Below are 13,432 nucleotides of genomic sequence, written 5' to 3'. Positions count from 1 at the left end.
TTATTTCCTGCCCTCGCTGCTAGGCCGACACCATGAATGTTCTGCACTCACTCTGTGTGTCACCCAGTCCCCCTCCCTCAGCTCAGACTTTCTGACTGGCTCACTCTGTTGCTGACGGCCTTCTCCGCTGGCATTCTGAAGTTCCTGGGGATTTCCCTGGCCTTCCAGAGCCTAACTATACTAGGGTTACCATACGTCCGTTTTTTCCCGTCCGGGGGGAATTGCCAAAAAGCCGAACATGTCCGGGAAAAATACCGGCCGGGCACTTCCTCTCCCGTGGCTGCTCTGCTCCTCCCCTGACTCAGACTTTGGCTCTGTTTAAGAGCCAAGCTGCCCGAGCCAGCGCTACCGGCTTCGGGCAGCCCCCGTGCCTCCGGACCCCAGCCGCCGGCCGGGCACTTCTCCTTCCCGGCTCCAGCTGCTCTGCTCCGGCGGCGCAGGGTCCAGAGGCAAGGGGGCTGCCCGAAGCCCGTAGCGCTGGCTCGGGCAGCTTGGCTCTTAAACAGAGCCGAAGAGTCAGGGGAGGAGCACAGCAGCTGGAGCCTGGGAGGGGAAGTGCCCGGCCGAGGGCGCAGGGTCTGGAGGCATAGGGGCTGCCTGAAGCCCGAGCGCTACCGGCTTCATGGTTTGCCGGGCAGCCTCCAGACCCTGCGCCCCCGGCCGGGCACTTCCCCTCCCAGGCTCCAGCTGCTCTGATCCTCCCCTGACTTTCGGCTCTGTTTAAGAGTCAAGCTGCCCGAGCCAGTGCTACCGGCTTCGGCCAGCCCCCTTGCCTCCGGACCCCGAGCCGCTGGCTGGGCACTTCTCCTCCCCGGCTCCAGCTGCTCTGCTCTGGCGGCGCAGGGTCCAGAGGCAAGGGGGCTGCCCGAAGCCGGTAGCACTGGCTCGGCAGCTTGGCTCTTAAACAGAGCCGAAGAGTCAGGGGAGGATCAGAGCAGCTGGAGCCCGGGAGGGAAAGTGCCCGGCCGGGGGCGCAGGGTCCGGAGGCAAGGGGGCTGCCTGAAGCGCGAGCGCCAGCAGCTTCACGGGTTTGCCGGGCAGCCTCCAGACCCTGCGCCCCCGGCTGGGCACTTCCCCTCCCGGGCTCCAGCTGTGCTGGGGAAGCGCCGGCCGGGGGCGCAGGGTCTGGAGGCTGCCCGGCAAACCGTGAAGCCGGTAGTGCTTGGGCAGCCCTTTTCGCGTGGCTGGGAGGGAGGAGGGGGAGTTAGGGCGGGGACTTTGGGGAATGGGCTGGGAATGGGCGGAGTTGGGGCGGAGTGGGGAAGGGGCGGGGCCAGGGCCCCGTGGAGTGTCCTCTTTTTTTATTTTTTAAATATGGTAACCCTAAACAGTACCTTGCTGCATCTCTCTCTTCCATACAGCATGTTGTGGGGCTGGGGGAGAGGGTGAACTCACTGAGTGAAATGACTTTCTGACCATGCTGAAATGTTGATAGCAAGGCAGCTGGAACAGCAGTTTCCTCTTGATGCTGTTTGGATTCCTGTGTAGGAATCACTGGATTTTTCTAAAAAACAACAGAGGGTCCTGTGGCACCTTTAAGACTAACAGAAGTATTGGGAGCATAATCTTTCGTGGGTAAGAACCTCACTTCTTCAGATGCAAGTAATGGAAATCTCCAGAGGCAGGTATAAATCAGTGTGGAGATAACGAGGTTAGTTCAATCAGGGAGGATGAGGTGCTCTGCTAGCAGTTGAGGTGTGAACACCAAGGGAGGAGAAACTGCTTCTGTAGTTGGATAGCCATTCACAGTCTTTGTTTAATCCTGATCTGATGGTGTCAAATTTGCAAATGAACTGGAGCTCAGCAGTTTCTCTTTGGAGTTTGGTCCTGAAGTTTTTTTGCTGTAACATGGCTACCTTAACATCTGCTATTGTGTGGCCAGGGAGGTTGAAGTGTTCTCCTACAGGTTTTTGTATATTGCCATTCCTGATATCTGACTTGTGTCCGTTTATCCTCTTGCGTAGTGACTGTCCAGTTTGGCCAATGTACATAGCAGAGGGGCATTGCTGGCACATGATGGCATATATAACATTGGTGGACGTGCAAGTGAATGAGCCGATGATGTTGTAGCTGATCTGGTTAGGTCCTGTGATGGTGTTGCTGGTGTAGATATGTGGGCAGAGGTGGCATCGAGGTTTGTTGCATGGATTGGTTCCTGAGTTAAAGTTGTTATGGTGCGGTGCGTGGTTGCTGGTGAGAATATGCTTAAGGTTGGCGGGTTGTCTGTGGGCGAGGACTGGCCTGCCTCCCAAGGTCTGTGAAAGTGAGGGATCATTGTCCAGGATGGGTTGTAGATCACTGATGATGCGTTGGAGAGGTTTAAGCTGAGGACTGTAGGTGATGGCCAGTGGAGTTCTGTTGGTTTCTTTTTTGGGCCTATCTTGTAGCAGGAGGCTTCTGGGTACACGTCTGGCTCTGTTGATTTTGTTTCTTTATTTCCTTGTGTGGGTATCGTAGTTTTGAGAATGCTTGGTGAAGATCTTGTAGGTCTCTGTCTGAGGGGTTGGAGCAGATGTGGTTGTACCTCAGCGCTTGGCTGTAGACGATGGATTGTGTGGTGTGTCTGGGGTGGAAGCTGGAGGCATGAAGGTAGGCGTAGCGGTCGGTGGGTTTTCGGTATAGGGTGGTGTTAACATGGCCATCGCTTATTTATACTGTGGTGTCTAGGAAGTGGACCTCCCGTGTAGATTGGTCCAGGCTGAGGTTGATGGTGGGGTGGAAGCTATTGAAATCATGGTGGAATTCTTTCAGGGTCTCCTTCCTATGGGTCCAGATGATGAAGATGTCATCAATGTAGCGTAGGTAGAGAAGGGGCGTGAGTGGACAAGAGCTGAGGAAGCGTTGTTCCAGGTCAGCCATAAAAATGTTGGCATATTGTGGGGCCATGCGGGTGCCCATAGCGGTGCCACTGGTCTGGAGGTATATGTTGTCACCAAATTTGAAATAATTGTGCGTGAGGATAAAGTCACAGAGCTCAGCAACAAGTTGTGCTGTGTCATCATCAGGGATACTGTTCCTGACAGCTTGTATTCCATCTGTGTGTGGGATGTTTGTGTAGAGAGCCTCTACATCCATGGTGGCTAGGATGGTGTTTTCTGGGAGGTCACCAATGCATTGTAGTTTTCTCAGGAAATCTGTGGTGTCACAGAGATAGCTGGGAGTGCTGGTGGCGTAGGGTCTGAGTAGGGAGTCCACATATCCAGACAGTCCTTCAGTGAGAGTGCCAATGCCCGAGATGATGGGGCGTCCAGGATTTCCAGGTTTGTGGATCTTGGGTAGTAGATAGAATAACCCCGGTGGGGGCTCTAAGGATATGTTGATTTGTTCCTGTGTTAGTGTAGGGAGTGTCCTGAGTAGATGGTGCAGTTTCTTAGTGTATTCCTCAGTGGATTTTTCTAGTTGAGCACTCCAGCTCCCTGGCTGGTTTAGCCTAGACGTACAGTTGGGATCTCATTGCCCTGATACTGTTTTCATCAGCCTGGGTCTTGGTTTGAATAGTGGCATAGTCTGCAGGCTGCCGATCCCTACCCTCACTCTGCTTCTCGCTCCTCTGCCAGGAAGAGAAGATGCTGGAGAAGCTGGATTTCGAGCGTCGCCTGGACATGGGGCAGAGGGAGCATGCTCAGCTTCTTCAGCAGAGCAGCAGTCAGAAGGAGGAGATTCTGCAGACTGTGAAGAAGGTACATCAGCTGGGGCCCAGGCTCTGGCACCCGGCCTGTGGCTGAGGAGTACATTTGATCAGGACTGTCCATCTGTCCTGCTCTGGACAGACTTGACCCTTGCCCACCTGCTCCCTTTCAGAACAGGCATTTCATGTATCGACATGTGGGCCCCACCCATGCAGAGGGGGCCCCCAGAGGCAGCACTGACAGGGCTCCTCTCAGCTCTCTGTCATTTTTATTCCCAGTTTCTCCTCTCCTTTTGACTCTCCAGAGGGTCTTTCAGGGACTGCAGGGACAGTCCTGCACTGGCCTAGAGGTGACCTAGCATGTCTATGCTCTCTCTAGTGTCTCTAGCTTTCACGTGATGCTGTCAGTGTCGGTGTAAGCTCTGGATAGGCTCCCTGTCCACCCTCTTGGAACCTTTCAGCTCCTTGTAATAAAACACCATCCTCCGCGATTCTCACGGGCTGTGGGCACAGCTCAGCAGAGTTGTCACTTCTCCCTTCGGCTAGTTTCCCTTTTCCCCTTGCCACAGGAGCAGGTGAGGCTGGAGAAAGGTCTGACAAAGCATCAACGCAACCTGGAGGGAGAGCACCTGAAGCTGCTGGAGCAACTGAAGCAAACGGAGCAGGGCATTGCCAGCCGAATTCAGAAGCTTCTGGAGGAGAATCGGAGGTTGGCCTCCTCCCTGGACACCTTGCCATCAGCGCTGCCCCTCTGCACATTTAGTTCTCTGTGTCCCATTTTGCGCTGACCTGCTGCTTGTGACCTGTCCATTTCGCTGAGGTTTTTCCATAGTCACACTCCCCAAGCAGCACAGAAATGACTGAAAGGGGTGCGGGGAGGGATAGCTCAGTGGTTTGAGCATTGGCCTGCTAAACCCAGGGTTGAGAGTTCAGTCCTTGAGGGGGCCACTTAGGGAATCTGGGGAAAAATCAGTACTTGGCCCTGCTAGTGAAGGCAGGGGGCTAGACTCGATGACCTTTCAGGGTCCCTTCCAGTTCTATGAGATAGGTATATCTCCATATAGTATTATAGCAGTGAGGGTGAATCCCTGTGGTGCTGTGGCCGGGCAGGGGTGAGGCTGGAGAACAACCCCAAGGGAAACCTCCGTGCTGCAAATCCTTGTTTGGAGGCACATTCTATCACAGCCTTCCTGGTACAGACTGTGGGCAAAACTAGCCAATGTGCCTAAGGCCTTGTCCATACATCCAAGGTGTCCTACTTTCTATGGATATAAGCCTCTAGTGTGGACACAGTTACATGGTGTCTCTATGCCTTGTCCCCAGAGCGCTGGCCTTGGGCTTAAGACACCTCACGGGGACCTGAGCTTTGGTTTCACTTCCCAGCCCTGCTAGTCTTTGCTTCTTCTCTGGCTTTAGTGAGGTTTTTGGAGGTCCGACTGAATGACCAAAATGGTCCTGCCGCCCCAAGTCTGAACTCTGAAATTTGTTAGGTGCAAATCAGCCACAGGCAGTTGTCACTGGGGCTGGCCACTGGAGGGCGGCGTGATCACATGTGTTTGGCAAACGGGGGACAAACCTAAACTTTCAGCCCAGAATTCCTGGTGCAAATAACTGAACAGAAAAGTTTGGGCCATGGTGGAAGCTGCTGCACCTTGGGTGTCCCAGCTCCCACTGCCTGTCCTGAATCTGCTCGGCACAGAGCTGCAGATGGATTGGTGCTGACCTGAGCCCAGATACTGAGGGGAGGGAAATGTTGCAGAGGTGCTGTATCCCAGGAACTGTGTGTCCTCTTGCTTTGCACGAGGGGGGAACACCAGCTAGTGTGTGTGGTGTATGGAGTTATATGATGAGGCTGCCAACGGTAAGGAAGGCTGCCAAGCTCCTCCATGCTCCAAGGGGTAAATCCTCTGGCCAGCGCCTAGCCCAAGCCCTTGGAAAATAGGTACAAGGAAGGAATCCTGCTCCACCCCCACTCCTCCCATCATGGGGTTGGCCTCCCAGTGGCTCCCCCGTGAGGGCGAGGATGGGAAGATCTACCCAGAGGTAGTGTCGCCCAGCCCCTTGCCTTTTCCACTGATGCCTGTGCCCTGAGTGGGGAGGGGGAGCTCACATAGCTCCTGCCCCCATGTAGCAGGACTGCACCCTGGCTGCAGCTGACAGCTCCACCAGCACAGAGGCAGGGACAGTGGTCAAGCCAGTGGATTGGTGGTAGTGGCTTGTGGCTTGCTCAGGGAGGACTCCACTCCTTGGGGAGAGGGGTGCCCTGCTCTGCAATAAAAACCTTCTGCTTTATTTTTCTAGGCAGAAACAAAGTTCAGAAATTTTGAAATCCCTGGAGAACGAAAGGTAAGTGCCCTGCCTAGGATAGGCTCCTCTGGGCAAGGGCGAGCGGCTGGGATGGAGGGATGGACTCGTTCACCTCTAGGCCATGATTCTGAATCAAGCTCAAGTCAGCAGGGATAGAAAGTTGTTTGCATCTGGCAGCCATTGGGTGGCCTGTGTACAATGAGTTTGTTGGGTCTTGGCCTGGTTCCTGGTGAAGCAGGAGTCCACACCACAAGAACCAGATCCATGGTTGGCAATAATTGGCCCGGGTGCTGGCAGGCTCAGCAGAGAGTTCAGGGACTAACCAGTCTGTGACCATTGCTGTGGATAACCAGAATACCCATGGTTGTTACAGCTAACAGTGTGGGAAGGGCGAGGAAACGGTGTCTCACTCTTCAGGATCAGGATGAGATGTAATGTGGGGGCAGATTATCCCTTGTCTGCCTGCTGCAAGATTCCTTGCACCTTCCTCTGAGTCATGTGCTTTGGGTGCTGTCAGAGACCTGATACCAAGCTAGATGGCTCCAGTCTGTAATTCCAATGAGAAAATTGACCTCTCCTCTCCCCCACAAAGAGGAGGTCCCTGCAATCTCCTGAAGTGCTAAATGTGGGTCAGAGGACCCAGCTACATCTGCTGGCTGTTGTAGGGCAGAGGGTTTCCAGGAAGGTGCCGCGCTGTTGGGTTGAGCACTTTGGGGCCATCCATCACCACCATCCTTGTTGTTTATGCAGTGCCATTGATGTGGGTAGCAAGGCAGAGATACAGAGTCCTTGGCACTCTAGAGGCTGGGGGTGGGGTGTATATGGGGGGACCCCAGAGAACAGGAAGCAAAAGGAGGGGCTCACTGTTTAGGGAGAGGAATAGAGGTTTCATAGAAGTTATTTTGTTTCACTTATTTCTTACTCCCTTGGGTTTTCCCAAAGGCAGCCAGCCTGCTGGCAATGCCCTCTGGTTCGGCCCTGCTGGGAGCAACGTAGGCACCCTCCCCCGTGGCAGCGTCCTGTCTGTGGCTGGAGATTCCTGAGCCTCTGCAGGTCTCCTCCTGGCATCTCTCGCTCACACGGATGAGTGACCGGATGGAATCACTCAGCCATTCAAGCCCAGGGTGCAGCTTTGAGGAGGGTGGAGAGGGCATGGCTGGCTGGCTGGCAAGGGTGAAATGTGGCTCTGGCAGAAGCAGTGGTTGAATGGACCTGCTTCTTTCTTAGAATAAGGATGGACCAGCTGATGGCAATAACGCAGGAGGAGACAGAGCAGCTACGCAGAAGGGAAGTGGCCTGTAAGTCCAAGGGAAGGGGGTTGTGGTGGTCATCTGGGGGATGCGGGGGGCTGAGATGGCCATATCCTCTGGGGGGTGGGAGGGCCGAGAGGGCCATATCCTCTGAGGGGTGGAGGGGGGCTGAGAGGACTGTATTCTCTGGGGGGGGGGGGGGGGGGCTGAGAGTGCTGTATTCTCAGGGGGATCGGTGGGGGGGGGGCTGTGAGGGCCGTATCCTCTAGGGGAATCGAGGGTAGGGGCTGTGAGGGCCGTATCCTCTAGGGGAATCGAGGGTAGGGGCTGTGAGGGCCATATTCTCTGGGGGAACGGGAAAGGGAGGGCCATATCCTCCTAGGAGTGGCTCCTGACTACACATGACTCTTACTGCTATAGCTTGCCTGAAATAGTGGTGTGAGCAGGTGTGTAGCTAGCACTGGGTCCCTGGATGCCAGCTCATCCATTACCCTCCTGCACTGCACCACTAATCCCAGGGGAGTCACATCCCTCTGGCCACTACCATGGCTGGAGCAGTGAGAGATCTGGCAAGGGATCAATCCCCAGCACACACATAGCACGTTGTACATTCAAACCAGCTACAACTGGCAACCAGCCAGGTGAATGAGGCAGGGCTCAGACCTGCATAAAAGTTACGACGGGTAAATACTGTACCCTGGGGGGGTGGGGTTTGGCGGTGCTGCCTGGATCCAGCTGTGCCGTATAGGAGCAGGAAGAAACTGATTTTGAAGTTTGGAAAGCAGCCCAGTGTGTGCGCTCGTTACACAGAGACACACGTCTCACCTATGCTGCCGGCATTTGCTGCTGGGATTAAAATGTGTGTGTGCAGGAGCAAGCGTGTGCCTTGCTGCGACAGAGACAGCTAAAGCTATCTCAGAGCCAGTCTCCTGCCTCAGCCCCTATTCGTGGGTATTTCAAACCTCAAAGCAGTGACTTAAACCTGCCTTGGTGGGATGGCAAAGTTTTCACCCATCTCTCTAGTTCTCTCTCCTTCAGCAGCTGGGTGGAGGCCCCAGGCTGCAGCGGGGAGATCAGACCTGCAGCCCAGTGAGACCACTAGTTTGTGACTCTGCTCCTGCAAGCAGCTGCTGGGGAGCTGAAACTGGGGTGGTGCCCTGCAGAGGCTGAGAGCATTGTCTGTGTAGAGCAGACTCCACAGGGCACTCTCCTGGCTGGCCTCTCATCAAGCCCTGATTAGTGGTTGCCCATTGGGAGGGTGCAGCTTTACATGGAAACAGGAATGGAATAAAAATTGGAGGGGGGACCCCAATTTTAGCATGTTCTTGTAGCTGAGTGGGGAGCAGGAACGATGCTGGACACAGTTTTAACCTGCTTCTAGCACTAATCACTCCTCTTCGTGTCTCCCAGCTGCCATGCAACAAATGCTGGCGGAGAGCTACAAGAACAAGCTCATCCACATGACCTCCGAATCTCGAAGGCAAGACCTCGTCAACCAGGCCTGCTCCAGGTACCTAGAGAGAGCAGTGTGACTGGTAGCAATCTTATAGAACCCCTTTCACTCCAAAGGGCCCCAGCACAATTCTGAGACATACACTCAGGGATCTCTGCAGCCATTTCTGGAGTGGAGCACAACGGCTATTTAACAGCACACAGCAGCACTAAAAATTGAAGAACAAAAGGGTCCACCAAGATAGAGCTCTTACATTTAAACACGAGGAATATGAGTGTTAATAATGCTCTGGATTAGTAAGAACTGAAAGAACAGTATAATGAAACCAGTCATTTCATTTTTGATTAGTCACTTTCACTGCCATGCAGTCACACAATGCTCTTTGGGGGGCCTCTGCGTGGCCTGGAATCCATGGGGCACTTTGGGGAGAGGAAAAGCATGAGAATGTTGGTTCTTATCCCTTGAAAGCAGCCAGAGCAGTTCTCTCATTGATCGTCAATCAGTTGCACTTACAGCGCAGTTCTGCTCTGACAGTGACAGTACAAATAACCCACTGGGATGTCTTTTTACTTAAGAACTGAGACAATTTCCTCTGCGATCACTGAGGCAATGCACTTCATGGGACTATTTATACAAAGTCCCCTCTTGGAGCAGAGGCCACACTTTACATCCGGGGAATATGATCCCCACATTTGATGTTTTATAAGCTGTCGGGCATGGACACTGAGTCACTCACAGCAGGTGCACCAGTAAGTTGTGCCTCTGCTTTTGTTTCATTTATCAGCCAGGGTTGGTTGGTGGGAAGGAGTTTACACACCTGCCAACTGCAGGTTAGATAAATAGTCTTTGTATAGACTTTGTATAGACTTTTATAAATAGTCCCATGAATGGCACAGTATGAGAGCTCTGGCTGTCCACCCATGCTCAGTAATAAACTCTCCTGTTTTAGGAAGTCCCCATTCTTGGATTTCTCTGAGTTCATTTCCATGGCCAGCTTGACCTCTTATTTGCATTGCAGTCTGAGACCCTGTAGAAATCCCCTGGTTATGTATCTCTTGCAGCCTGGCAGAGATGGATCAGAAGTTCCAACAAATCCTGGCTTGGCAACAGCTGGATCAGAACAAGGCCACTAGTCAGATCCTGGAAGAGGTAGGCTTGTGACCAGGGAAGCTAAGTGCATGCTGTAATGGGGGTGGGGAATAGAGCTGGCATGACAAGCACATTGGCTGCTCTAAAGCCTTGTTAAAAATAGTTAGTTAGGTGCAGAAATCTCTGGCAATCTGGATAATTGGTTGCAGTGGCTAAAGGGAAGCTATGTAATGACTTGTTCTCTATCCAAAGAGCCAGCAGGAAGCTTTGAGGCATCTGTGAGAGGAGGGCAGGTGATGGAGATCATGGGAAGCAAAGACAGTCAGGTGACTGAGGCAGGAGACATGGTTTTGGGGCTGGGTGACCTAGAGCGAGTCACAGGCCAATGTTTTCAAGGCAACCACTAACTCTGGGTGCCCAGGGAAGATGCTGTGGGCCTGACTTTCAGAGGTGCTAAGCCCCCTCAGCTCTCCCTGATTGCAGATTGCTGATAGCATTTGGAAAATCAGCCCCCAGCTGTTAACACCTGCTTTGAAAATGTTTGGCCTTAATTTCTCCGTGCCTCAGTTTACCAACTGTAAAATGGGGCAATTGTGTTTTCTTTCTTGGGATTGTGAGGAGGCACCCAAATTCTGCAGGGGTGAGCACCAGGGAAGTGTTTGTAAATCAGATCATTTCAGTGTACTGAGGGTTGCTGGTGTGTTTGCGTCCCCATGATTGGGCCTTGTTCCTGGGTTAAGCAGAATGTAATGTTTCATAGAGTGAAATGCAGAAAGCGGCCTTTGAAGCCCTTCAGGTGAAGAAGGATCTCTTGCACCAGCAGATCAGGAACCAGGTGAGTTGGCACTTGCAGAGCAGAAGCAACCAAAGATTCAGCTTGTTCATCTGAATGGTGAGACCATTGCAAGGAAAGTTGCAGTGCTGCATATGTAGAGCAGGGTCTGAGGAAAACCAAGGACCCTTCTGTCTCTGTAGGGCTGTGTAACACAAAATGTCAGGCAGCACTGATTTGATTTAACAACACTTCTCTCCACCATGGAGGAGTGACGGTGAGGTCTAATAGATCCAAGGGAAATGGTGGAATCCCCATTACTTGAGTCATCTGAAACTCAACTAGCCAAAGCACGTGAGAATGGGTTATAGAGAGCAATCCTGCACTGGCTTCTAGGGATGAGCCAGAGGGAGCCAGGCCTCCGCCATGTGACAGGCTGCATAGTGAGCGGGGCTGCTGTCTCCATAAGAATCCATTGCATCTCCATCCAGACCATTAGACTTGCACATTGCGGCATGAGCTCATTATTATTTGTTTCTGTTGCCAACCTGCTGTTTGATCTCCATTTTGTTAAAGATGAAGCATGTTACTGGGGGTGGGTGGTGGAGACAGTTCTGGGGAGCACGGCACCAGGATGCCCCTCTGGTTAAGCGACAGAGAGGACCTGGCCAGTTTCTCAGCGAAGTGCTCCAGGCTTTCCCCTGTCTGACCCTAGGAAAGGAGCTCGGTGTAGAAGATGGGGAGGAGAAGTTGAACTGCTTTGCTTTGCTATAACAAGCTAAACAGGGCCAGTCTTTGCAGCTTGTGGGAAGCCCACAGGCCTCGCCAGTGATCAGATCACACAAATGTGCTTTTTGCTTGAACTTGTACCTTCCTTGCAAGGTTCCGTCACTGGAGTTCACCAGCAACAAGAAACCTTGTGGATGATGAGTCTACTTATCCCTGGTCTACAGTCCTAGGGCGTCTTTGGGTCATGTCTGGCCCTCAGGCCTCACTGCTGGGCTCCTCTCTGTTAAACGCTTCGCTCCTGGGCCTTCACTTCCCCTGCATTCCATTGGCATGCTGTGCACCTAATGCAGTGTTAGGATGCCCCTGGAGCAGTCAGCTGCATGCCAAGGGTGTCTTCCTGGATGGTCGTGGGATGTATGGCAGCAGATAAAATAGGGTGGGATAGCTCAGTGGTTTGAGCATTGGCCTGCTAAACCCAGGGTTGTGAGTTCAATCCTTGAGGGGGCCACTTAGGCATCTGGGGCAAAATCAGTACTTGGTCCTGCTAGTGAAGGCAGGGGGCTGGACTTGATGACCTTTCAGGGTCCGTTCTAGCTCTATGAGATAGGTATATTTCCATTTAAAAAAAAAAATGGTTCAAGTACAAGCCTGAGTGACAAGCGATCTGGGCTCTGTTCTTGGCTTTGCTACTTATTTGCTGTGGGATTGTGGACAAGTCACTTTGCCTCTCTGTGCCTCAGTTTCCCCATCAATAGTATCTGTTATTTGTATTGTAGTAGCACCTAGAAGCCAAATGTTGCGTGCCCAGTACAAACACCTAGCAAAGAGGTGGGCCCTGCCCCACGGAGCTTACAATCTAAGGAGCTGCATTAACACAGAGTTAATGTGTCCCTACTTTCCAGGCTGGCTGAGAGGCTTGAATGAGCCAACTGACTGCAAAGCACTTCAGGGCCATAGGATAGAAGGTGCTTAGAGACAGGCACATAAAGCGCGTTCTGTTGTGTGGGGATGGAACACAGCTAGTTAGCATCAGGCAAGAGACTAAGCATGAGTAGCTGGCAGCGCAGTCATGCAGGCAGTGCAGTGCAAGGCAGCTTGTGGGTTGTTTACTTGGCCCTGGAGAATTGACAGAACGAAGGGAGAGGACAGGCTTCCCAAAGCGCAGTCCAGCCCCCTGTCTCCCCAAGGGCAGCTGTGCAGTTAAGGCCGGCGCTAAAGCAGCTAAATAAAAGTCATTTAAAATGTCAGTAAAAAACTCTTTCATCTTCTGTTTAGATTAAGTTAATAGAAACAGAGTTATTGCAGCTGACACAGCTGGAGTTAAAGAGGCAAGAACTGGACACAGAGACACTGCAGGTATGTAGGGCTCCGGGGCTGCCCCCTCTTCTACCCTGTACCTTTGCTCTGGGGTCTCAGAAGCTCTGCTCACTTCCTGTGCTCTTTGCAGTTTCTAGGTGGTTTCATGCTTAGTCAGAAGGGGATGTTCCCCAAATTCCCCCTCTCCTGCTGCTTTCTGCAAACATTGCTGCTGCTCCTGGAGATCTTTCAGTTTGAAAACTTGGCAGAAGCAGGCTCATTGGGCAGGGCCGGAGCATCTCCTAGCACACATCTTCCAAGCATCTCATGTTTTCTTGCATTGTTTTTTTTTATTTTAATTTGTTTAAATATCTGCCAAAAATGACCCACACCTCTCTTGTCCTCCTTTCTAAGCCATGTCTCCAAGGTCATCACAGCATCCCCTCTGCCAGCCAGCCTCCCATCCCAAGGGCAGTATTCATCCAGCTGTATTGAGCTCAAGTTGGGTTAAAGCAGCTTAGCTTTAGTTTTCTTTCATGTGCCTTTGCAGGAATTGTCTTGCTATGGGCAGGTCTTCACTACGGGGGGGGTCGATTTAAGATACGCAAATTCAGCTACGCGAATAGCGTAGCTGAATTCGACGTATCGCAGCCGACTTACCCCGCTGTAGGGACGGCGGCAAAATCGACCTCTGCGGCTTCCCGTCAATGGCGCTTACTCCCACCTCTGCTGGTGGAGTAAGAGCGTCGATTCGGGGATCGATTGTCGCGTCCCAACGAGACGCGATAAATCGATCCCCGAGAGGTCGATTTCTACCCGCCGATTCAGGCGAGTAGTGTAGACCTAGCCTATGTGAATTACCCCACAGGGTAATTTGCCAGTTCAGGTCACTGATCCAGTAAGTCTGG

The 13,432-nt window shown here is 52.6% G+C and overlaps 1 protein-coding gene across 5 annotated transcripts in view; it reads left to right on the top strand.

Annotated features, from left to right (window-relative positions):
- LRSAM1 (leucine rich repeat and sterile alpha motif containing 1) overlaps positions 1–13,432 on the top strand; it is a 54,863-nt gene that overhangs the window by 32,808 nt on the left and 8,623 nt on the right. For all 5 annotated transcript variants that reach the window (XM_008174856.4, XM_005292644.4, XM_065572468.1 and 2 more), the window contains exons 12-19: positions 3,558–3,680; positions 4,198–4,337; positions 5,930–5,974; positions 7,163–7,233; positions 8,596–8,695; positions 9,700–9,787; positions 10,488–10,562; positions 12,504–12,584. In XM_008174856.4, the coding sequence (XP_008173078.2) occupies positions 3,558–3,680; positions 4,198–4,337; positions 5,930–5,974; positions 7,163–7,233; positions 8,596–8,695; positions 9,700–9,787; positions 10,488–10,562; positions 12,504–12,584 (723 nt within the window). The remainder of the gene's footprint in view (positions 1–3,557; positions 3,681–4,197; positions 4,338–5,929; positions 5,975–7,162; positions 7,234–8,595; positions 8,696–9,699; positions 9,788–10,487; positions 10,563–12,503; positions 12,585–13,432) is intronic.

This window comes from Chrysemys picta, chromosome 18 (genome assembly GCF_011386835.1).
Source record: "Chrysemys picta bellii isolate R12L10 chromosome 18, ASM1138683v2, whole genome shotgun sequence".
NCBI classification, from domain to species: Eukaryota; Metazoa; Chordata; order Testudines; family Emydidae; genus Chrysemys; species Chrysemys picta.
This window is presented reverse-complemented; position numbering and strand designations above follow the sequence as displayed.